We start from the raw sequence: 25,567 nt of genomic DNA, 5'->3' as shown, positions 1-25,567 counted from the left end.
ATGTATGAAATAAACTTTTGTATTGCAGGCTTTGGGTTTAATACTGTGGATAGTCTGCTGGGCAGACCTTTTCTACTCTTTCTGGGAAAGAAGTCAAAATATTTTTCAAGCTCCATTTTTTCTTGTTAGGCCTACAGTATTGGGTATAACAATGGTAAGTTCTTCTGTTATGGCCTCCATTCATGCAAACCCTTAAGCAATAACATGCATCTTAGTATTATTCACAGTGTTGTAATTCTTTAAGCTACAATCCTTACAGACTTAATCTGCAGCTGAACTCTGAAATATTGACTCTGAAATGTCTGCTTTCTTTTAATAAAAAAATCAGAAAAAAAACCCCAACCAGGCTGTGCTCAGTGCATTGCATATCAGCACACAAGTCAGTGCTAGTTGTCTTGCCTTATTTTGGTAGGCTTGAGCTACTACTTATTAAATAGCTTGACAGGTATGGAGTGAAGGAATCAAGTTGAGAGAACTGATTAAGCCTAGGTAATACAAATCACCTGAACTTGATAAAAGACGGTGAAAGGCATTGCATTATTAAGTATCTTACTACAAACTCTCTTGCATGTAACATTCTTTAGCATGTGTTTTCTTTGTTACATTTGATGGCAAGGTGAAAAGTCTTAAATGCCACATGAGGCACATAGGTGTCCCCAGCTAACCCTTTCTAGCTAGGCGTGCAAGTATTGTCTGCTTTCACACCAGTATCTCTGCAGTCTGCATTTCAAGTAAAATGCCTTGCTATTCATTTATTGTCAGTTGTCTCACGTTTATCACAGACTTGGAGTGGTAGTCATTAAACATGATATTCAAGGGGGGAAGAGGAAGCAACAACAAAAAAACGAAACCAAAATAACCCAACAGCCCTGAAACATACTGACAGATGCAAGAGCTGTTAAATAGTTTGTGGTCATTTAATAATGCAGTTGTCAAGCTTTTGTCAGGCTGATTGAAAATCCATGTTGCAGCAGTCAAGGGAGATTACTAAATTGTGCCAGCTTCCTAAAGGACTCTGAAAACACACAAAATACAGAAATAGAGTAATATTTGGTCAGTGTTGTTTGGTGTTGTGGCTTGTATAGAAAGAAATCTTTTTATTTTAAAAAGAATTAGTCAGGAAATACTTGGAAAGGATACAGTGTCACTATAATTCTGTGTTGATTTGTGACGTAGAACCAAAAAAGTAAAGAAATAAAGATTGGCAGCTTTTGACAGTGCTTTTGTGTATGTGGTTGTTTACTTCTGTGTAATACGTATTCCTTTTCTCTTTTTTGTCTGCTACTTATCTTAGTAGCTACTCCAGAAAATTTCCTATTTAAACATATTTTTGAATTACACTTAAAATCTCTGGGTGTTAGAATGTCTGGGAGATACTGGATTTGAAATGTTAAGTAAGCACACTTGTATATGTGTATAACATGTTGTAAAACTTAAAGCTTGTGAATATATTTTTATTTTATTTGTCCACAGTTGCTTGCCACATTTTTAATACAATATGAAAGAATAAAAGGAGTCCAGTCTTCAGGTGTAATGACGATTTTCTGGCTCATCTCATTGTTATGCGCCATAGTGGTTTTTAGATCCAAAATAATACATGCCTTAAATACGGTAAGTGATTGCTAGCCTCATTCAGTTGAAAATAAACCCAAATGCTGCAGTAATAGAGTAGTTGCTTGCTAATTATGCCAGTCAAGTCAGTTAATGATCCATTCAGTGTACCTTCATTCCTTGGGTTATGAAAGCAAAACAAGCAAGACTTAATGGCTTTTGTTTTGAAATGCTGGTGAAATTCATAGTGATCTTAACTAGCAACAGTTGCCAAGAAAATTCTGCTAGCTGTTCCAGAAAGGGGATGTGTCTGCTTGAGTACAATAAAAGTGTGTAATCTTTGATATGAAACTGTTCTGGGAGTATACGTCATCTTCCTGTTGATTATACAGTGGATTTCCTGAAGCACGTGATTTGATGGTAATGTGGTCTCATCTGCTGAGGCAAAATGAAAGTGTACAAGTGAAATATTTTTGTCAGTTTGCTTTACAGTAAGGCCACCACAAATATCTGTTGCCTTCGCAGGCGTGGCGACCTGGTTCAGGAACGGCATGGCGACCAACCCCAGGCCGCTCGGGCCATCAGCTCACAGACACCAATGTGGTGGATGGCAAATGGCGTTTATTGGTGGGTAGCACAGCATTATATAGCTTGGGTTTCTTCCGTCTGCTTACATCATAAGCTAAATGCTATTGGCTATCTGGAGAGGGGTCCTATATTTCCGTACAGCGCGACATCTTCCGACCGCCAAGCCCTAACTACCTACAAATATCAGATTAATTGTGGAGCTGCCTGAAAATGACATATCACTTTTTATTTCTTGAAAACTTTAAGCCATGTTGTGAATTTTGAGAACTTTCAGTCAACTTTTGTCTTTAGCTGTTGGGAGTGGGATTTTACTTGTGGGGTGTGTCTGTCCATCCCTGTGCTTTGATTTCTGTGGATTATGCTTTATTATGTATCAGTCCCAGTCTAAAAAATGGGAGAACCTCTGGAATTTGAGCACAATGCAACAAACTTATCTAAATTCTGCTCCTCTAATTCTTATTTTCTGTGTGCATACTAATTAATAACTTTGCTTTGAAAACTCCTTGCTGCCCAGTCCATAAATGCCTTGCCTCTGTAAAGAATACCTTGACTTCCAAATGGGGTGTGTTGGTACAAACTGTGTCTTAAAGAGAGCTTCTCTACAGAAGAAGTTCTTGCTTGTGTGTTTGTGGCAGTGATTGATTAAAAATAAATGGTATCTTTCCTCTCCTCCCCCCACTCTTTACCTTCCCTTTACCAAAATAGACATTGACTTTAATTTGCATGAAGGTGGGTAGTGTAACATTTATGTAGTTTGCAGAATTTACGGTAAGGAGTTGGTTTATGTTTAATAGTGATGTGTTGTTTTAAAGAAATTCCTTAAGCCTTCTAATTGGAATATTACCTTCCATTGTAGGATGCTGAAGTGGATGCATTTCGTTATGCCACCTTCTGCATCTACTTCGTCCTGTTATTTGTACAGCTCATCCTGTGCTGTTTTCCAGAACGACCACCTTTGTTTTCCGAAACAGTAAATGATCCTGTAAGTGTTCAGTCTATACTGAGTGCTGGGTATCGTATGTACAATATTCTGTACAATGAGTTACAGGGCCATACTTTCCCAGATGCCAAATGATTCAAATCTTGCTGACTTGTTTGCAATAGAGTGTTCTTTCTGCTCTTCAGTTGATGATGCAGAAGATGAAGCCCATAACATGCAAAACAGGGCAGGCTGTAGTTAAGAAAAGAACAAAAACACTGTTTCAGTCATTCCTGAAGGTTAGGTCATATGTATTTGTATTCAGTAGTGCTTCTGGCAATCAGTGGGAAATAGTGATTTGAAATACTGTCCTTCCAGTCATCTGATACCGTTCAGTACACGGTAACTCATAAGGATGTGTATTCCCTTGCTGTTGAAGGTGGGGAAGAATCTACACCTGGAAAACTTGTGAATTTGAATAGATGCATTTAATTTCCATATTTACCTTTTGTGTCAAGCAAAAATTTAACCAGCTCAATTGCAAGAGCAGTTAACATTAGAGGGTGGTCTGGATATAGAAATTTAATTTTATCTATACATGATCTTTTTCGCATGTGTTCTTAATTACATGTGCTAGCTATATGGCATGGATCTGAAGTGACCCAAGAGATGCTGGATCATTATACTGCTTGCTTAGCCTTGGGCTAGACCTTTTGAGTCACAGTGGAGAGACACCTGTCACTGTCTGGAGTTTGAATGTGCCAAGTTTAGAAACCTCTGTTCTGTATTTTTTTATGAAAAGGTGTAATTCTGGTTTGATGGATGTTAGGTGGCACTGACTGACGAAGGATAGTATGAAATGTGTGAGGGGGGAAATATATGTTGCCTTTATAATTGTGGTGAAGGTCCATAACTAGTTGCACTTACTGAATTCTATAGTTACCTCCTCTGTTGGTATCCAGAGTGCCAGTGGCATTACCACTGGCAGACAGTCTGCGGGTATATGCCTGAAGGGACGAGTATACTGCTGAGTCTTTGGATCCTCTTCATCTTTGGGTTCTTTTCATCTCATTCAGGGATGAAAAGTGCTTGACAGGATACTGTGGATTTATGGAAACCTTTTCTACTTTGATCATGGTTACAATAATTACAAGGTGCTTTGAGATCACAGTGGTTTGCTTTTGTGTTCTGAGTGTTTCTAGGGGTGTCTGTAAGAAATAGGGCAGACTTGAGATTGTAACATTTTTTCATGAGTGGTGTCTTTGTTGAATGTTATCATGGGGAAAAGAACAAAGCAAGTCATGTTTGTCAGTCTTAAATTCTGCTTTCCTTTCTGCAAAGCATTTCCAAACCAGAAATATTTGTAAGTCTTGAGTAAAATCTTACTATATGTTTACTTAAGCCAAAAAACTACAGTAAATTTCCAAGATGTAGATACTGATGTATACAGATGGGAAACAATGTGGTTTGTCTCTTGTTTTTGCTTTGTGTACATTGCATAAAGTCCAAACTTGCTACAACTTGTCTTCATTCTACCTGGCATGAATGTCAGTAGGATTAATAGTTCTTTGTGTGATAACTATTAATTTTATCAAAAATACTATTATTTTAACAGTAATCTAGTATGTTTTAAAGTTTTAAACTTTTCCTTTATGCAAATGAAGTCCACTTTTTGGAAGCACAAAATCTAGTGGGCTCTTGAATGTAGATGTAGACTTCCCACCTGCAAGCCGGTTAAAAAAAGTATGAAGGAAAATAGTAATAAAGCATTTTATATAAAGTTCAGAATATTTTGTAAGTTTGTTGAAACTGAAAGTATTCTCTGTATTTGCTGAAGTAGGAATGCTGGTATGGCTGAAGGCTGAAAGTACCACTACCACCCCCCCCCCCCGCTTTTTTTTTAACTTCTCTGCGTTTAAGAACTTGTATTCATTATACCATGGTGTTGGCTTTGCTTGCAATAATTTTGTTGCAAGTGTTTAAATACTTTGGAAATGTGGAACCCTTTCAAAAAAAAGTCAGTCTCATACATACTGTTCCCTACAAAGTTGCAAAAAAAGTTGTACTGTGAAGAAGAGGAAATGCAGCAGTGTTTCATGTAGCTTGATTACAACACACTTCAATATAGTTTAGTGGAGAAGCCAGGTTACACAAACATGAGCTGAAAAATGCAGATCTTGGAAACACTTGTCTCTGGCTGTTTTAATTGCAGTACTTTAATGATGTTTGGTGACTTTTGTAGACGGAAATACCTGAGTGGCTCCAATTACAGTTAATGATAAAAACCTAGTGGTTTGTGTGCCAAAGGAGTGGTTGGTTTTAGCATTCTTCAGATGCTGTTCAGAACAATGAAAGAGGGAAGAGAGAAATTAGCACTGGAATTCTGCAAGTAAATCACCTTTAGTGCATTTGAAATTCTTCCAGACTTCCTTTCTTCTGTTTTTAATCCAACCAGATTGGGAGAGGACGTTGACCTGAAGAGCCTAGCCATTGCACTGGATAGAACATGAGCTAGCTGCGTTCTTTATGGATACTTAAGTTTCCCATGCCCCATGCTTATTGATGAATGAGATGCAGGGATTTTAGGGGCTTGTTTGGGATGCTTTTATGGAGCTTATAATCTTTTTTTTTTTTCATTTGTGCATCTGTTTTGATGGAGTCATGTCACTTAACTGCTAGAACAGTAGAACTGAATTCTAAATTTGTGCCTAACTCTGCCCAATTAACATATTTATGTTCTCATATGGTAGCATACCTTGCATTGATACTAGGTAGGCACTGATCATAACATCTTGAGAGACTGTCTGTCCTGCACTGTCTTATAAAATTCCCTCAACTACTTGTTGAGTTGTTGATACCGAGCACTACTATTCCTTTTTCCCAGTGATCTAGCCTGCTGACAGCCCTGAAATTGTGCTTGTGTTTTCTGAACAAGCTCTCAAGAGCATAAATTACAAGTTTAGTAATGTGAAAAATATACTATAAAGGAATTTTAAAGCATCTTTTCTGCTTGGTTTGTTTCTTTTGGCCCTGTATCAGTCACTTCGTGTATGGATTGATTTCTTTTTCTGTCCTTTAGAATCCGTGTCCAGAGTTCAGTGCATCTTTCCTCTCCAGAATCACATTCTGGTGGATCACTGGGTAAGATCAATATGATGCATAAAGCACCAGTTAAAGTTAGATGGCATTTTAGGATCCTGCTTTCAGAGTTAAATTAACAATAATCATGCAATAATAATTTTGGTTCTTTTGGTTGGTTGTTTTGTAGATAGACTAAATTAATTTTATTTTTTTTCAAATTTGATTAATCTTTTTTACTTCCTTTGTAGGGTGTTTGTAATTTTAAATGTTGCCAGTATATATTTCATATGCTTGCTGAAAGAATTTAGTAGAAAAATTTATCTGGGAAATATGAGAAGGTAGAAGTTATCTGCTGTATTTAGAAACTAAGGTATTCAAAACGGTTAGCTCTTTTTGTCCAACAGGTTCTTTTTTTTCTTTAACTTTGGTTTAATTATGCTGTATGATTTGATCACAACACATGTTCTTGTGAGTTAAAACACAGAAACATGTAAAATAATCTTGGTGTGTAGTTGTGGTTGGTACTTGGCCAGAGTTCCAACAGAAAGCTAGATGAAAGGAATCTCCTTTGTAAAATTAAAGGCTAATAAAGATTTTGAAACTGGGTAGGCATGGGAATATTAATCGCCTGGCTGACTTTCAGATGAGATCACTTCATCCTTTCTTTTATTTTCCCTGAAATTTGAATTCAGTGGCATATCCTGGATCCTTAGATGTTTTGGTGTCTAATTCTCACAGTAGAGACAGAAGGATGTATGTTTTAGCATCTGGACCTGTGTTGCTACAGGTACTAACTCTTGCATGCATTTTTTTTGAAGAGCTGGCTCTGTTTTGGGGCTGGATGTAAGGACCACTGTTTCATGGAGCATATATATATCCACACATATACATATCTCTAGTGTTCTTAAATATATAGTGCTGATTCTTTCTAATACAGGTTGATGGTTCAGGGTTATCGGAGACCTTTGGAAGCCAAGGATTTGTGGTCATTAAATAAAGAAGACAAATCGGAGGAGATAGTGCCAGGTTTGGCTAGAAACTGGGCAAAAGAGTGGGCAAAGACCAAGAGGTAAGTTCAGTTATCCTGGCTGGCAGTTCTTCCAAGATGTGGAAGTACAAAAGCTCAAGTTACTCAGCCTCTACTTAGAGGTATTTATCATCTGTTATCAAGCCTGCTTTTGTAAGGCCCAAGTGGCAGCTCTGTATTTGTCCTTAAGAGCATACAGAACAGGAACTAAGTAGGGTGTTGTGTGTCTTCTTTCTGAAGAGCTGCATCAAGTTTCCCTTAGTCTTTCATGATCCAGAGCTGATTATTGTTACTTTTGATGTGTGGTTTCTCCCTGGGGAGGGAATGTTTTCACACAGTCAAACTTCAGTCACGTAATTCAGGAGCTTGGGCTCCCTATATAGTTAGTGAAGCTTCAGGAGGGCAGTTCAGGGTGTAAAAGTGAGAAGCTTATTTCTTTCCTTTGACTGTATAGGGAGCCTAGACATCTAAGCCAGATGACTAAAATTAGACTGACTGCATGCCTACAATTACCATCCTACTTTCATCATCCTTTACTGCAGCAAACAGAAGTACCTTTTCATTGAAGGAAAATTGCTTGCTTGCTTACACAGTGTATTTTTACATAGAGCTTGTCCTCAGAAGTTTGAAAGTATGTAGTTTCTCGTAAGGTAGATGTATTATGAAATGAACGTGTTCAGTCCATTGGGGATGACTTGGCTTAAATCTGACTGCAGTCTTTTAACTCTGGTGGTACAGTGAGGCCTTGATTGTGACAAAAGTTTAGCTTACTGGGTTCTAGAATAATGATGTCCTTTGCTCTTTAAATTTAACCAGGTTAGGGCCCCGTTCCTCATTCCCCAGGGCACACCTATAGGAAAGATTCAACAGGGATGTTACCTATCCCTACAGAGAAGGCCATTTCTGAATGGCCAGTTCATTTGGCTATGGTTTTATGATTAAAAAGGTGTTTGATTGACAGGAAAACCCACTTAAACTATTAAGAAGGTCAATAAACAGCTCACAAACATCTCATTTGTATATTATGAGTTATTCTAGTTGGCTTTATGCTTGAATAAAGGCTACATTTTATACCTATTCTTATTTCAGGCAACCATTAAACATGTTATACTCGCCCAAAAAGCAGCAAAAATCAAGCAGCTCAAGTGGTGATGTGACAGAAGAAGCTGAAGCTTTGATTATAAAACCATCTCAGAAGAGTTCTGAAGCATCTTTATTCAAGGTGTTATACAAAACCTTTGGACCATATTTTCTCATGAGCTTCCTGTTTAAAGCTGCACATGATCTCTTGATGTTTGCAGGCCCAGAAATTCTGAAGTAAGACCTATATACTTATTATTCTAATAAAAGTATGCGAACAGAATTTGAAACACACTGGTATTCCACTCACCAAGCTGCTTTGCCTTCGGCTGGTTCAATGGGAAAGAGTTGTCATGTAAGTTAGAGACCATGCACACAGATGATTTTGGTCCATTGGTTTTCAAATTATAACATCATGGTTAAATGTTTGACTTTTTATATTCCTTTCCAACACTAGGAAGGCCAGACTGGAACATAATCAACAGTAGCAGAAGAGTTTATTTAATTCTAAACTGTAATGATTGTGGGACTACCAGTCACAGTATGTGAAGCAACAGAGAGTTGAGGGGGTAGGAAGAGTTGTATTGCTTTCAGGTGAGAAGTAAAGCAACTGTAAGCAGTTGTATTTTAGCTGGAAGGAATATGAGACACTTTAGTGTAGCTCCAAGAGAATGCTGTACATGTAAGGTGTGTGATACATGTTTTGTAGTAGTACTTTGTTAGGAGGAGGGAGTGACTTGTGCTAGTATAAAATGATCTCCAGTTTCTAAGAAGTTTGCTTAAGTGTTTTATCTAAGTTTGGTACTTTGGGTTCTTGCGTGACCCATATAATGTTTGGAATAACCTAAGGTTGTAACCCTGACATTTTGATTTGCATATATTAAGAGAACTAATTCCTCTCTCCACAGATTGCTAATCAACTTTGTAAATAACAAAGCTGCCCCAAACTGGCAAGGCTATTTTTATACAGGACTGCTGTTTGTTTGTGCCTGTCTTCAGACGCTGATTCTTCACCAGTATTTTCATATTTGCTTTGTAACTGGAATGAGGCTCAAAACAGCTATTGTTGGTGTAATTTATCGAAAGGTAGGTGTTTCTTTAAATATATGACAATACCTTTCAGTGACTGTGCAAATGCATTGCTTAAGTCTGAATAATTAACATAGTTAGGAGACTCTGTTAGGCTGATTTCTAACTTTTAATAGAAATAAGAGAATATCTAATTTAGAAATAAAAGCCTTTTAAGGTAGAGCAATTTTCTAATTTACTAGTTAAAGTTCAGGCACCTTCTTTGTGCCACTGCCAAACCAGAAACCTTGTCTGATTTAGACTAGGGGTGTGAAATTACTTCAGTTTATGCAGAAATTAAGATGCATTTACATTTACAGCTTCATTTGGGACTTGGCAGCAGTGCCACCTCATCTTTGAATCAGGTAAAACATTGATAATAAAAGATGTTCCTATGAATTCATTAACAACAGAAGGAGGATTAGGGAAAATCTCCCTCCTTTATTGGATGCAGAGGGAAACATGGTAACAAAGGATAAGGAAAAGGCTGAGGTGCTCAACGCCTACTTTGCCTCAGTCTTTAGCAGTGGAACTGGCTGTTCCCTGTTCCCCAGCCTCATGAGCTGGGAGATGGGGAGGGGGAGCAGAATGAGGTTAGCACAACTAAAGAGGAAGTGGTCAGAGACCTGCTACACCACTTAGATGCACACAAGTCTGAGGGACCAGATGGGTTACACCCAAGGGTGCTGAAAGAGTTGGCAGATGTGCTCGCCAAGTTGCTTTCCATGACTTACCTGAAGTCATGGCTATCTGGGGAGGTCCCATTGGACTGGAGGGTGGCAAATGTGACACCCATCTACAAGAAAGGCAGAAAGGACAATCCAGGAAACTATAGACCTGTCAGTCTGACCTCAGTGCCAGGGAAGGTCATGGAGCAGGTCATCTTGAGTGCCATTAAAAGTCATATAATGGACAACCAGGGAAACAGGCCCAGTCAGCGTGGGTTTATGAAAGGCAGGTCCTGCCTGACAAACCTGATCTCCTTCTATGACAAGATGACCCGACTATTGGACGAGGGAAAAGCTGTGGATATTGTCTACCTGGATTTTTGAAAAGCATTCGACACAGTTCCCCATAGAATTCTCATGGAAAATCTGGCTGCTCATGACCTGGCTGAGGGAATGGTCTGCTTGGATCAAGCACTGGATGGATGGATGGTCCCAGAGAGTGGTGGTCAATGGAGTTAAATCCAGCTGGAGGCCGGTCACAAGTGGTGTTCCTCAGGGCTCAGTGTTGGGACCATTTCTGTTTAACATCCTTATTGAGGATCTTGATAAGGACATAGAGTGTATCATCAGTAAATTTGCAGATGACACCAAGTTGAGCAGGAATGTTGATCTGCATGAAGATAGGGAGGCACTGCAGAGAGACTTGGATAGATTGGATCGGTGGCCAATGTTAACGGGATGAGTTTCAACAAGGCCAAGTGCCAGGTCCTGCACTTGGGCCACAACAACCCCCTGCATGGCTACAGGCTTGGGGAGGTGTGGCTGGAGCTGTCTGGAAGAAAAGGATCTGGGGGTTCTGATTCACAAGCAGCTGAACATGAGCCGGCAGTGTGCCCAGGTGGCCAAGAAAGCCAAGGACATCCTGGCTTGTATTAGAAATAGTGTGACCAGCAGAAGTAGGGAGGTGATAGTCCCCCTGTGCTCTGCACTGGTGAGGCCACACCTGGAGTATTGTGTCCAGTTTTGGGCACCTCAATACGAGAGAGATATCGAGGTGCTGGAGCCAGTGCAGAGGAGGGCAACGAAGCTGGTGAAGGGCCTGGAGAATAAATCCTGTGAGGAGCGATTGAAGGAGCTGGGACTGTTTAGTGTGAGGAGGAGAAGGCTGAGGGGAGACCTCATCACTCTCTACAACTACCTGAGAGGACATTGTAGAGAGGTTGGTGCTGGTCTCTTCTCACAGGTAATTAGCGATAGAACAAGAGGGAATGGCTTTAGACTGCAACAGGGGAGGTTTAGACTGGACATTAGGAAAAAATTTTTCACAGAAAGAGTGGTCAGAGAGTGGAAATGGCTGCCCAGGGAGGTGGTGGAGTCACCATCCCTGGATGTGTTTAAGGGTCGTTTGGATGAGATGCTGGTGGATGTGGTGTAGGGGAGAACTTTGTAGAGTAGGGCTGATGGTTGGACTCCATGATCCCAAGGGTCTTTTCCAACCTGAATGATTCTGTGATTGTAGAAAGCTATGGACTGATTGCTCTGTGTTGGAAAAATGTGTGACAGAAAGTGACACTAAAAACCAAAACAATCAAACAATATCTCCCTGCAAACAATAAAACCACCAACCAACCAACCCTAACCCCAAAGACTGCTTGTTGTCTTGAATTCTCTATTAGTTTAAACCCAGCTGCTTGCTTCAAACTATACAACTTGCATTTTGTGCAGGGTACACAGAATATGAAGCAGGAAAAGGGTTGCTTGTAGTTTTGAAGATTAAACTCTGCAAAGTAATTGAATTCTGTGGAGAAAATGCAAATGAGTAAGTTTTCCTTCATGTTGCCATAATTGTTTTTTATTTTTAATCTGCATCTAGGCACTTGTTATCACAAATTCTGCTAGAAAGACTTCTACTGTGGGTGAGATTGTGAATCTAATGTCTGTGGATGCTCAGAGATTCATGGACTTGGCTACCTATATCAACATGATTTGGTCTGCACCTCTCCAGGTGATATTAGCACTGTACTTACTGTGGCAGGTGAGTATTGTGTGTTGTTTCCTGTTTTGACTTTGGCAACGTGCTGATTCCTATGGTCATGACTACAGACAGCTCTTGTTCAGACCACTGGAGGGTTTACAGCAGTGGGGAGAAAATGCTGCTTGTTTAGAAGCCGTTCAGAGCTGCTTTTGTCACTGCTGTCAAGAAGGAAGGCAGGAGGTTCTTAATTTGCACATCTGAGTGCATGGGGGAGGATGCAGATGGGAGCTACTACCTTTTGGGGGACTGCAGCACCTATAGTATCTCACTTGTCACTTGATCTAAAGAAAAGCAGTCTTGGTTCTGCACTCTGAGAGTCACTGTATGAGAGATCTAGTCCAGACAGTCACCAGGCTGACTCTTCCCCATTCTCCCTGTCAATGAGAAAGCTTGACAGAAAAATTCCCCAAGAATCAGAAATATTCCCCAAGAAGTCACTCCCTGCATGGGTCTCTACTTCAGAAGAACAGACAAACCAGCAAAAGCTGGAAAACATTAGAATATCTCTGTATATGTGTATAGAGAGAGAGAGAGAGATACTGAACTCTATCTATATATACCTCTCTCTATGGGGGCTATATATGTATATTTGTTTCAAAAATCAAAGCACATAAACATCAACCCAAGCCCGTATTTGATCCCCCTCTTCTTCCCCCAAGCTGTTCTTGAAAATGGAAGATGACGTTGAAAAGCTATTTTGGAATGCTTTTCTGCAGCATATGCAGTGGCTTGACACAAGATTTAAAAAAATTAGTTTGAATGAATGTTTACAATTGAGTTCTTTTCAGAATTTAGGTCCTTCAGTGCTGGCAGGTGTGGCTGTTATGATCCTTCTGGTTCCGATAAATGCTGTGATGGCAATGAAGACAAAAACCTACCAGGTTAGAACCTTTATATATGTGACAGAGTGCTTTTAAGAAACGTGTTTTGTTCTTTGACCTGTTCCTGAGGTTTGGCCTTTTAAATTTTTGTTCCCTTCCTCTATTTAACCCTTAAAGAAAAGGGAAAGAAAGGTCACAGATGTTGTATATGCAGAATAAGCAAACTCATGTATTTTTCAGCCTTACAGCGTATCTGTACATAACGATCTAAAAATTTTGCAGTAGTTAGGACCAAGGTAACAGGTTAGCCAGCTTCTAGAAATACCCAGTGATTGGATTGGGATTAGTTTAGTTTTTAACTTGATGTCTAAGAACTGAAGTGCAAACATAAACTACTGTCTGCCTGATGAACCTTAATGAGTGAAATACATTTCCCAGATGGTGGCTGCAGTGTTGGGGAGGTGTGTGTGGTTTGTTCTTGGTTTGGTGTTTTTTGGTGTCCTTTCCCCCCCCCCCCCCCCCCCCGCCCCCCCCGGAGGGATGAGGAGGGAGAAGTCTTAGTTGTTGACTGTTCTTGATGCCTAGTTGATTTTTAGAGGGGATCAGTTTGTTACAGAGACTGCACGTAAGTAGACTTAAACTGTCATGTTTCTATCGCAGAAACTACTTCCAACAGTCCCACCATGTGCTTTCTGGTACAGACTTCACTGCTAACTGAATTTACCATATGTCAGAGGAAATTGATTTATTTAAATGAAACCTTTTAGCTCTAGGTAGTCATCAAAATACAACACAGCATTTGGCTCCTACATGGGAGAAGTAGGGATATCTAGCCTGTCACAGCCACACTGCCACTGGTGGCAACTGTACTGCTGCAGTCTACTGACTCTGCCTACTGCTGAGTCAGAATATCTTTCAGCTTTGCACTGCCCTCATCGAAATACTTCATGAAGATGGATACTTCTGAAGAACGGACTTTCTTCTCATGGCTGAATGAAAGCTTTTTGCCTTAGTGCACCATCACAAAGCCATTGATAGCGCTGAAAATGAAGTAAAACCAAGTTTGGTTTAAGGTTAGATGCAAACTGCACATCACTGAAGCTTGGTTATAATGGCTTATTTTTTAACTGTGTATCGTACCTAGGAGGAACCTGAGTCCCAGGGCTCCCTGATGCGGAGTTGATCCCACTTAAACCAGTGACACAATTGTTTTGATCTTGGTTTGGATTTTTAGTTGCATGAAGCATTCTTTCAATTGGTTTAAAACATCTTGTTAGTTCTGCATATTTGTTTGTTCAGATAGCATCTCAGATTTCCTGCTTGGGAAGCTAGTAAGCTTTTGATGATAATGAGGTAAATTTTGCCATTGCAAAATACAAAGCTCAGAACTTTGTGGCTCTGCCAAGTATTGTGCTCTGCTAATTACTTTTTGCAATGTTGTTTTTAGGTGGCTCAAATGAAGAGCAAAGACAACAGAATTAAGCTGATGAATGAAATTCTCAATGGGATTAAAGTTCTGAAACTTTATGCTTGGGAATTAGCCTTCAGAGAGAAGGTATTAGACATCAGACAGAAAGAACTCAAAGTCCTAAAAAAATCTGCTTATCTTGCTGCAATGGCAACCTTCACTTGGGTTTGTGCTCCTTTTTTGGTAAGTGAAACAAATCTAGAAGTTTGCTCTCCTTTTTGGGATCATACTTTCCAAGGCAATGCTTGAGAACTTGTTTTGTTTTTTTAATGAATGGAAGAGTCAGAATGCCCTCCACAGTGGTGGGAAATTGTCCACAGCAGTGGGAAATTGAACACTTACGCCTCCACTTCTCTATGAAAAGGCACTACTCTTTTCTTTGAAACTTAGTAACATACAAGTTGGATGTATTCTAGAAGTTAATGGCTGAAGGACTTAAAAACAAAAACCTCCTCTGCATCCCCCTCTACTTTTGGTGGTGTACTTAAGGAACCGAAGATTAAATGTACTGTCAGATTTAGAAGATATTACTAATGTGTATAGTACCCTCCAGGTGGTAGCTGTGGCTGACAAGAGTAGAACTTACCTTATTTCAGCATCTTTGAGAGCAGCAAGTCCTTAGATGAGAGTACTTGATTGAATGGGACACTGTGCACCAGGCGTACTGCTGGCCTGTGTTCTCCCAGCATCTGTTTTAAGAACAATGTGGAGAGGTAAAGCCATTGTGTACCCTGGGATTGCCTCAAGTTCTTATTTAAAAAAAAAAAAAAAAATTCTTGATATGTGAAACATCCTCACTGTGTTTGTGGTTAGCTTACATTTAAACTAATAAAAGGGAGAGAAGGGTGAGATCACATAAAAATTGCTTCAGACCCTATTAGAATAAGGGGCCATTGCTTTTGTCTGCAGAAGCAAATAAAAGCCATGACTACATTAGGATAAAATATGTGCTGTTCCAGTTGAAGGTGTTTAAGTGTACTTTCCAGTCTCAGATTCCTTCCCCACAAACATTTGTAATGTTTACATTATGTTTTGGGCATGATGAAAGGCAGAAGAAGCAGTGCCCTGGGTAGGAAACATCAGCTGCATTCTTAAGTGAATGCTTTTCTAAAAGAAGTCTAAGATGGTTTTAATATAAATACATTATTACATGAAGCTTCTAAATAAAACTCTGCAGGTAGACTTCTTAATGCTGTTATGTGCACTCTGAGAAGACAAATTCGCCTGACGAGTTGCTCTGTTTCAGTGCACACTGTAAATGTGTGCCAGTGGTTCTACCCCGTAGGGGGTTTGCCACTGGGGCAGAGACGGTACTGCTCGAAGTGCAAGGCTGCAGTTAACATCTTGCTTCTCAGATTTTTGTTCTTTCATATACGTTCTTCTGATTAAAGAATTATTGTAAGTGCCTACTTGAAAGCACTTCTGGCATGCAAAATTCTTTATTTCCTCTACTCCTCCTGTTTCCATGGCCAGGGCTCTTTAAAACATTGTTTAATAATGGTGTCAGGAAACTATTCATTTTGCAGTACCTCCCCTACTGCTGTGTGTGCTGATAAGGCTGTATTTCAGACTAATTGCTGGTAACACAAGAGTGCAGACGTGCTGCTTTGAGGTTATTCTTTGGACCCTGTCTTGTTTTTGATCTCTGTGGGATGGCTTTCTCCCGGGGACATGGTTGTCCAGACCAGGGATTGTACAAACAAGCTACTGTACCAGGCACAGCTGAGTCAGCCGCTGTATGAAGAACAATGCATGTCTTCACAGCAGTCAGATTTTTAACAGAAATACTAATGTCTTCGTTCGATGCTGTGCTTAGATGAGACTGATCCTTAGGCATTTGGGCTAATTGTTTCAAGTTTTGTGGGAGGGGGAATGCCAAAGGTTAGCCTACCTTGATTTCTTGTTTTAAGTGGCAATCTGTGGGGAAGAGTTGCTGGATCTTGTGATATACTGAGGTATGAGTGTTGGTACCACGGAAGAAAACACTGTGAGGGGAAGATCTGAAAGTGAACATTTGGTTTTACTTAGTTTATTTTAATTTTACTATAATTTAATCAACACATTTTAAAAAAATGTAAAGAGATATATGGATTTTTTAAAAGATATTTTTATACCTTATGATTGATGATAAAAATGGTTCAATGTCATTTTCTTGTTCAGCATGGATCTTAAGCTGAACTGTTGTGAACTGTTTAGGCACTATAAGGCTTCATCTGTGTAATGCCGTAGCATTTCAAGTTTCTTGGAAAACAATCTGCCCATGGACTGTACTTGGAAATCTGTACAGTAGGCTGTACTTGGCAATCTAGGGTTGGGGTAGTCTCTGCAAAATAAAAAATGGGTTAGCATTAGGGTGTTTCTGACTTCTCTGTCTATATATGTTATTGATACCAGGGTACCACGGGGAGTGCCCTAAAACTGAGAGAGAGCAGCAAGAAAGACTGGTCATTGCTCCCCTTCTGCAGTGTGACCACAAATAGCCTGGGACATTTGTGGTTTCACCCTTGCCATGTGAAGAAAGTGAGCGCTTGACACCTCTCTAAGAGGAGTCATCGACTTCTTTTTACAATTGATTTAAATCAAATGTTTGTTTTACAAAAAGTGTTACGATGAACAAGGAAGTTACCAGAACATTAGTCTCTTTGATTTGTAGACCTTTGATTCCAATTGTCAGACTGTGTGACTCCTAGGTTAGTGGCTTTAGAAAAAGTCATCCTAACTGTAGCCATTACACTTTGTTTCAGGTTGCCTTGTCCACGTTTGCTGTGTACGTCACAATAGACAAGAAGAACGTATTGGATGCTCAGAAGGCATTTGTTTCCCTAGCATTATTCAACATCCTCAGGTTTCCATTGAACATGCTTCCTATGGTTATCAGCAGCATAGTAGAAGTAAGACTCCAGTCATTAACAGGTGTTTCTGTGCAGAAGTAACCACTGGGCTGAAAGATTACATTCCTGTATTTAGAGAATGTTCACTGGTGAAATTCAGTCACCTCAAAAAGGGAGTTATGCATTTCCTGTGTGTTAAGTGCTGTGTAAGCAAAATTATCAATCCCACTTATGGTGGATGGGTGTTCCTGAAATCAGTTATATTTCTTGTGATTCAGGAATTACGAGTTTGATGACTGTCCAAGAAACTGCAATGGATTTAAGGAGGGATTAGGAGTGCATAATAACAATGTAGTATATATGTGGTGCAAATCAACAAGCTCTTAAATGTAATGAGCAAAGTATAAGATAGTTTTGCATCCTTTCCCATGCAGGCCAGTGTCTCCTTGAAGCGCCTTAGGGTGTTCCTGTCTCATGAAGAGTTAGATCCAGACAGCATAATCAGGGGTCCCATCACAGAGGGTGAGTTTCTTTTCCTGTTGAAAATCAGCATGTGCAAGTTTTGGGTGGCTTCACAGTGTTTCTTTCGCTTTCTGTAACAAATTTGATGCATTTTGGTGGATTTCACTGATAAATTTCAGCTAGAAAGCAGAAAAGGAAGTTTGTAAAATGAAAATTATATAAAGTTTCTACCACCTTCTCAGGTAATCTATCCTCTACCCAACTCCTGTGTCCAAACTACAGAATGGTTGCATCCAAACACAGACGGTCACTTCAAAAACTACTTGTTAGAATGTATTAAGTGTAGCCATTTGAAATTTGTGGGCAGTTAACAGAATCAATGCTGTGCCAAACCCCAACATTTTGGAGAACAATCATGTAACACTTCAGCACCCTTGAAGGAGAAAGGATAAATCTCAGTTCTGGCAAATGCCTCTACCTTCTGTTCTGTGCAAAGAGTGTTATTCCCAGCGTCACTCCCACTCTATCTAGTGTTGCTGGTCCGGTTATATAGAGCTGTGTAGGAGATACAGAAGCATGAAGACAGATTTGCTGAAAAACTAATGCCCTTTTTCTTGCAAAAAACCCCTTGGCTTTAACTCCATCAATCACGTCTAAATGATTTTTCTTACTTCCTTTTTGGAAAGATAGTGAAATCCTCATCACTCCCTCTCATGGTGGTTAGCTGAGTTCTGTATCATTTTAGTCACTTGACTTTCCAATAAGCAGTCATCTACTGTTTTTTTTTTTTTCTCTCTATCTTCATGTTGGGAATCTCTGCCCCTTTCTCAGCTGATAACCATGCATGTGTAGGGTTTTGTGTGGCACTTTTGGGGGGGGTTTTGGGGTTTTTTTGAGTCCATAATGGGTTGTACTTGCATACTAATGTAAATATTTACCTAGGCAAAGTATTTATTGCATAGTTGAATTAGGAGTGGTATATTTTGAGTTGTCACTAAAAATCTACAGATGCCAGTACCATGTGACATTTCACTGAACTGTATTTTTAGTCAAAGTTATTTTATTTGGTAGTTTGATTTATTTTGCCCAATCATTTTTCTAGTAACTTGGCTTCACACATAGAAGAGACAGTTTAGCTGATGCTTCCACTGAAGCACGAGTCAGATTGAGGCTGCTAGTTTCTTGAACTAACTTTGCAGTGCTGCAGTGCAGTTGCTGGATAAAGGAAGATGCAGCTGAGTAAGTTGTGATCTCTGTATAGTTGACATTCATGTACCTCCACTGAATAAGTGTAACCTGAGAACCTTTGCTGTCTTGATAAATTCAGTAAAAACAGAACACTAGCTTTTGGTAAGCATTGGGTGGTTGTTCTGCTGGAAAAGTAGCTTTATACCTCTTCCTGTGTGTGCTTAGATTGACTTCTGTGGCATAATCCAGAGCATACAATTTAGCTGCTTGTGTTGGCACTTCTATAAATATGAATTTTCTATTTGTCAGCTGAAGGATGCATTGTTGTAAAGAATGCAACGTTTAGCTGGTCCAAAAATGATCCTCCTTCACTGAACAGGTAAGAATTAGTAGCCTTTGTTCTGTTCCATAATCTTGCTGCATGATAAATGATCTGTATTTGAGTTATAAAATCTATATGCAGAAGAGTTTGTTGCTTTAAAGGAACAGGAGGACAAATGAAATCCTGTTCTGTATCTTCTTTTTAAACTGTGGTTTCATGAACTAGAGGAATTTACAAAGTACGTTGTATGTATGGAATGCATAAAGGGGAGTAACAAGAGTTATAATGGGAGGAGAGAAAGCCTCAGAAACTTCAGGCTCTTGCTCTGCGCTGCAGATGGGCTGAGCTCCATCTAGAGGATGCAGCCAGATCAGCCCCTCGTAGTTATCCCTAGTCCCTCATGTTTGCGCTATGTTCTCAGTCTTCCTTTTAAAATACCATTCTCACTGAACTGTAGCCATCCTTGATTCCCATGCTGGAGAAAACCCGTGAAGAGCCTTGAATATGGTATGACTAACAAAGTAACTGGGATGATGCAGCTACAAGCTGTCTTCCCTGTGCCCTGTCCCCTTCCTTAATCTTGGCTGCTCTTTCTTGGGCCTTACACTGGATATTCTTTGGGACAAGGATGTGGTTTGGGAAGTATCCATTGGTATTTATATGTGTTCACAGAACATTTGAGAGAGATATTGGGACAGGTTGTGTCACAGTGCTTTTTTTTTTTCTTTCTTCCCCTTTTGACTAACTAGATATTAAGATGCTATGTCCTAAGTATAGCTGGGTGCTTTCTGAATGAGAGGTTTGCATTTTTAAACAGTTAAAGTTTCAGTGCTATGTCAGCATTTGCTGTGAGTGTTCACATTGCATCTGGCTTTATATGGGCTGTTCAGCAGAATGTTTTAACTACTGGGATGTGCCAGCAAGCAAGCTGAATTATGTACACTTTATTTCAGCATTAATTTCACTGTTCCTGAAGGCTCCTTGGTAGCTGTTGTTGGTCAAGTTGGCTGTGGAAAGTCTTCACTGCTGTCTGCATTACTGGGGGAAATGGACAAAAAGGAAGGCTACGTGGTTGTCAAGGTGTGATGTGTCTGAAGAATTGTTCGGCTATTTGTGGATATTGCCAGAGGGATTCTGGATTTCCAAATGGTGTGAAGAGGGGAAGAGACAGCCTTTCAAATTAATGTGTTTTTTAGCCTGATTTCCTGGCAAGCCATATATGCCTTAGCCTTCGCTCTGTAATTAAGCCTCCACCCAACAACTCCTAAATTTGTTGGTTTCAGATTTAGCTGAATAGACACAATGATGGAGGTCTCAAAGAGAAGTATTCTGGTGAGTCTTGTTGGCAGCCAGGTATGAGATGGGGAGACCTTATTATACATACTCAGCCTGAGGAAGAGCAGTATTGGTTCGTACCTTCTTAGACATCAGACGGTTACAAGGAGAAAAGGTACACCTAGATACATAAACATGGGAAAAGCTGCTGTTGTAGTTTGTACTTTCTTAGACATCAGAATTGCACAGACCTCACAGAGAAGAAATGACTTGTAAGTAAGTAAATAAGTAAAAATTCCTTGTTTTGGATTTTGCTGCTGCTATAATGTATGGAAAGAGAATTATTTTAAGAGCAAAACAAATATGTTGCATTTAAAAGAATGCACATTTGTTCATCTCCAGAATTCTGGGAAAATAAAGTAGATGATATCTGAATCACTGATTATTTGTGCAGAAAGAGAAGGCAGAACTAATCTTCAAAGCAAAATACTTTGCAGTAGCTCAGTCTCTTCCTTTGAAGTGACTTTTATATAAAAACTGCTTCCCCTACTTCCTGCAGAAATCTCTTGGCAGGGATGCATTTGTTAAACACTTGCATTCCAGATTAAATTGTTTTATGCAGAACATAATTTATAACTGTATGAAAGAACTAATGACTTTTGACATTCAGTAATTGTGCAAACATACTCTCTAAACAAATGTTCCCTCCAAGTTTACGTTAGACAATCATATTTTGTTTGAAGTCCTTAATTTTCCACCAACACACTTTGTTACATTCACTTGTAGAGAGGATTATAAAAATAACATTTTGGAGGAGATGGTAGTCCAAGAATTACTTTGTGCAGTTTTGAAATGACCGTAGGCAATTTGTGAGGTGATTAGCACTGCCTGCCTCACAAAGCCCTGCTGTGCTTTGACTTTGTGTGCAGTCTTTTAGTCTAAAGTACTGAATAAGGAACTTTATTTTTCTTGCAGGGCTCAGTAGCCTACGTTCCTCAGCAAGCCTGGGTCCAAAATGCAACTCTGGAAGATAATGTTATCTTTGGAAGGGAGATGAATGAGAGCCGGTATAAGCGTGTGATTGAGGCTTGTGCGCTGCTGCCTGATATAGAGATTCTTCCTACAGGAGACAAAACAGAAATAGGAGAAAAGGTATTTAAATATCCACTCTACTGTAACAGTAGTATTGTAGTTAAGGCCGTATGACTTCTATTCTACTTTAAGATAAAGTTGTATTGAATTCAAAACATTCAGAGTAGAAATCTTCTAGAATAAGAGGCAAATGTGAACAGCATGTTTTCCTTGTCTTTAAGCCTCAAAGGGGAGGAAACCTGTCCTCAATTACAAATGCAAAAGCATCTTGCAATGACAGTTTTTAATTGTCTCTAAGTTGCCATGATCATAGAGCAGAAAAATGTATGGAAACAAGAGAAGAATCTTCTGAACACTTCAGCTTTATTTAAAACAAGCAAACCACACACCCCCTCCCCCAAGCCCCCAAAACCAAACCCCAAAACTGGCCCTTGGTTACAAAAGTATGTGTGGTGTGGGATTTAGAAACTTGCGTAGATGTTGTGGTGCTCTGCTATGGGAGCAGCACCGGGTGTCCCCTAACCACGTGGCTGGCAGGGTATGGTATGTAACCAGCTTGGTGTTCTACTAAGCTGATGTTCTCCAGAAGACAGGGATATGTAGGGATATGTGCTTTGCCTGCTGACTAGTTATAGGTGGGGTATAGCTGCCAACTGACAGCCCCAGATTCAGTAAAGGGTGCAGCTTTATCTTCCTTATTGGTCAGCAGGCCAACCAAATTTTAGAGTGTGAACAGAGTTTATTAAATCAGAGGCAGCACTGCAGAAATACAACCGAGAAGAAGAGTAGCCTCTGAATGTACAGAGTGAGGTAGGTCGGTCTGGGTTAATTGCTTTACAATTGCTTTTTTTTGAGTAGTGCCTCACTGAGAACTTAATAGATGTGCTTCCTTCCAAGAGGATTTTGACTGTGATTGCTTATGCTATTGTGGTAGTGAAATTACTCATCATGGAGATCTGTTCATACAATACTTAAATTTCTTTAATTTGCATAAACCACGTATGACATGTCTTCTACAAACTGTAGTGAGACATGTCTTTTCAGCTGTAAATAAAGGATCATATTTTCTTGTTTCCCCAGGGTGTGAATTTGTCTGGAGGACAGAAACAGCGAGTCAGTCTTGCTCGGGCAGTTTACTGTAATGCAGATGTCTATTTATTTGATGATCCTTTATCAGCTGTTGATGCTCATGTTGGGAAACATATTTTTGAGAAAGTTATTGGACCAAAAGGAATCCTGAAAAATAAAGTATGTCATAATAAGATACTTGTCTCTAGAGAATGATTTGTTTTTCTTTGCTGAGTTCAAATGATTGCAAGTTTGTCAAGTTGCATATTCAGACTTTTGTTTCAAACATCTAAAAAAATGAAGGGATCCTTCTGAGATTTTTAGAGGACTTCTATAAAACACTGAGTTTCTGTATTGAAATGTGCTCTTGTTTCTGTAAATCAGAATTCTTTGATGAAAAAATCAAGACAAGGACAGTATTTTTTCTTAAAAATCCTGCATGCCTGTCCACAGTTATTACTGTATTATACACAGAATTCAAGCAACAAGAGCAGTAGTTCAACCATTGTATGTACTAATTTGAGATGTTGGAAAAACTTTTTTTTTTGTTATCTAGACACGGGTTTTGGTAACCCATGCAATCAACTATCTGCCTCAAATGGATACAATTCTGGTAATGTCTGACGGAGAAATTTCTGAGATGGGCTCCTACCAAGAGCTGCTGAAGCAAGATGGGGCTTTTGCTGAATTTCTTCGTACATATGCTAATGCTGAACAGAGCATGGAGAACAGTGGTAAGCTTACAAATAAAATCTCTTGAGATAAGCTTATGTGTGCCATGCTAAGGGAGTCATGTTAGTAGTGCAAGGAAAGTTAAAAGAAATTACTAGTTCTTGTGATATACCTATAGGTAGAGGTGCTTATTTCTTGAGGGCATTGAAGGTTGTGATATTAAATGCACCTTCTTTCTTAAAATTTAGGAAAATGTGGAGCAGATCTGTGGTAAAATTCCTCTTAGAGCAAAATTCAGATGGTTGTGAGATCAAGTAAAGGCCAGCGGGGGTTTATACACCCTTCCTGTGCTTTATTAGGATGCATCATCTTTATGCTGTGAATTCCTCTGGGGTTGGGGAGGAGGAAGAAGCAGCTCCTTTTTCTAGGTGATGTCCCTGACTCCTCCTTCTGCTTTACAAAGCAGCTGTAGAACTGCACTGATAGAGAACTATAGATTTTTTTTATTTTTTTTTTTATTACCTGCAGGCTGTTGCACTATTGAATTTTAACAAGGGAACTTAACCTCTTGTCTCCAGCCTGTTTTCTTCAGCAGCTTGCCTGTGGTGGTTTCCTGACACTCTTCCATATGGTCATGCCAAAAAGTATGAGGAGTGCTTGCGCTGTGCTTGCTGGGTTTAAGTTGTTGGTGCATGCTTGAGGCCTGTTAGGTAGCAAATGGTGCTGGTGAGTGCTGCAGAGCAGGCTCTCCAGAACAAGGAAGAGATTGAGCCCACTTTTTTTCCCTTCATCTTCCCTTTGGAAAACCCTTGATTCCCACCCATTCCCTAGAGTGAAAACAAGACATTTTTAGTCTACTCACATGCCTGTCAGTGGTACCATTTCTGTTTTGCCTTCTTTAGCTGTAGTGATGAAGCTGTGAAGTGTTAAAGAGGTGTTGAATGGTTGCCTTTGGCAAGGCTCCTCATACTCATCTAAAAGTTCCTTGTGTGAGGACTGTGAGCCTTGTTCTCTGAAGCTGCCCTCTACTATTCAAGGACAGTCTGTGTTGCCAGCCTGGAGGCTGCGAACAGCAGAGTTTGTTTCCTGGATGTGCAAGGTGGCATCTTCTCCTGGCTCCCTCTCATGCATCCAGCCATCCCTGATGGGGAGTTGGACTGGGGGGGTGATGTGTCGAGCTGAGGCTCGAGGTCAGGATGCCCTGCTGTAGGCTGCCTCTTCTCTTGGAAGGGTCTCTTGATATGTCTCAGTTGTCATTCTACAGACTGGGATGCTGGTTTGGGTGGACACTGTAGAGTGTTCTGTGAGTGGGGTTTCCCACTGTGAAAAGCACTGTGGGAAGAGATTTTATGGAAGCAGAATCAGGCTAACTTCTGTGTATTTTCTGTAGGTGCTCCTATAGCTACTTTGGGCACAGTCAGACTTGTTGCAGTCTTCTTCAGTGTGCAAGACTTCCGGAGGCAAATTAACTTTCTCTGTGCTTCCCTAGGAAGTTAACAAGTTGACTTGTACAAAGATTTGCCTCCTTTAATAGCCTTATTCTTTTAGCCTTTGTCTCTTCCCATTTCCAAGTGCATGGTAGGTTTTGAAGTCCTTTACATTAAACTAAGTTACTTTACTTTTCTGTTTAAATACTGAATCTTCTTTTGGAAAGTGAGACAGTGTTTTATCTTTTGCCGTGCTTCTCTGCAGTTGTCTAATAAAAGGCACTTTTAACTTCAGTATGACCCTGGTGATTTGGAGAAGATTGTTCTATCATAGCGCTGGCCTATTTGCAGCAGACATTTCTGTTTTGGTCGAGTGATCTTCTGCCAATGGTAAAAGGTGAAAAATAGGGGCATTATTTGTCTGATTCACAGGGATAATATTAATATTTATCAGATGTGTAAAAGATCACTAAATATTATTAAAAATCACAGGTTCTTGGATAAACACAGAGTAATCTGTGATGGGAGTCAGCCTGAGCTAGCTGGAGGGGATGTGCATGCCCACTTTAAAAGGGAGGCTCCCTTATGTCTGAAGCCACATGTTGGCAGCCTGAAAACACTTAATCTGGAGCAAAATAGAAAACTGTGGATTGGTGCTTTCTGGCTGCAATACGTCCTGCTTCTGCAAGGGTAGTAAAGCCTCTCCTCCTACCCAGCCTCTGAGGTTTGGTTGTGAGTCTGCTCCTCATTGCTTCCCAGTCCTCTCCCATTGGGATTCTGCTGTCTGTGTGCTGTACTGCTGCCTCTCCCATCCTCAGCTTCGTGGTGTTCTCTGTATGGGAAAACTACCCACTCAAGAAAGCTACCCCCATGTGAGTCTGCAGGATGGCTCAGAGGGGAGATGTGAGCTCCCCCTTCTCCAGC

At 39.9% G+C, this 25,567-nt stretch overlaps 1 protein-coding gene across 9 annotated transcripts in view; it reads left to right on the top strand.

The window, feature by feature from the left end:
* LOC141930046 (multidrug resistance-associated protein 1) overlaps nt 1–25,567 on the top strand; it is a 59,167-nt gene that overhangs the window by 15,553 nt on the left and 18,047 nt on the right. For 7 of the 9 annotated variants that reach the window (XM_074840320.1, XM_074840319.1, XM_074840321.1 and 4 more), the window contains exons 3-20: nt 29–154; nt 1,474–1,611; nt 2,077–2,178; nt 2,996–3,121; nt 6,138–6,199; nt 7,077–7,208; nt 8,256–8,483; nt 9,155–9,332; nt 11,856–12,017; nt 12,806–12,898; nt 14,286–14,489; nt 17,051–17,197; nt 17,572–17,659; nt 19,097–19,166; nt 20,063–20,189; nt 21,360–21,536; nt 22,557–22,724; nt 23,101–23,278. In XM_074840320.1, the coding sequence (XP_074696421.1) occupies nt 29–154; nt 1,474–1,611; nt 2,077–2,178; nt 2,996–3,121; nt 6,138–6,199; nt 7,077–7,208; nt 8,256–8,483; nt 9,155–9,332; nt 11,856–12,017; nt 12,806–12,898; nt 14,286–14,489; nt 17,051–17,197; nt 17,572–17,659; nt 19,097–19,166; nt 20,063–20,189; nt 21,360–21,536; nt 22,557–22,724; nt 23,101–23,278 (2,506 nt within the window). Of the gene's footprint in view, nt 1–28; nt 155–1,473; nt 1,612–2,076; nt 2,179–2,995; nt 3,122–6,137; nt 6,200–7,076; nt 7,209–8,255; nt 8,484–9,154; nt 9,333–11,855; nt 12,018–12,805; nt 12,899–14,285; nt 14,490–17,050; nt 17,198–17,571; nt 17,660–19,096; nt 19,167–20,062; nt 20,190–20,392; nt 20,442–21,359; nt 21,537–22,556; nt 22,725–23,100; nt 23,279–25,567 lie in introns of those variants that run through there. The other 2 variants (XM_074840327.1, XM_074840328.1) reach the window with 2 other exon arrangements.

The sequence above is a fragment of the Strix aluco genome, chromosome 15, assembly GCF_031877795.1.
Source record: "Strix aluco isolate bStrAlu1 chromosome 15, bStrAlu1.hap1, whole genome shotgun sequence".
Lineage (NCBI taxonomy): Eukaryota > Metazoa > Chordata > Aves > Strigiformes > Strigidae > Strix > Strix aluco.
The sequence above is the reverse complement of the archived record's forward strand: the minus strand, read 5'-3'. Positions and strand labels throughout refer to the sequence as shown.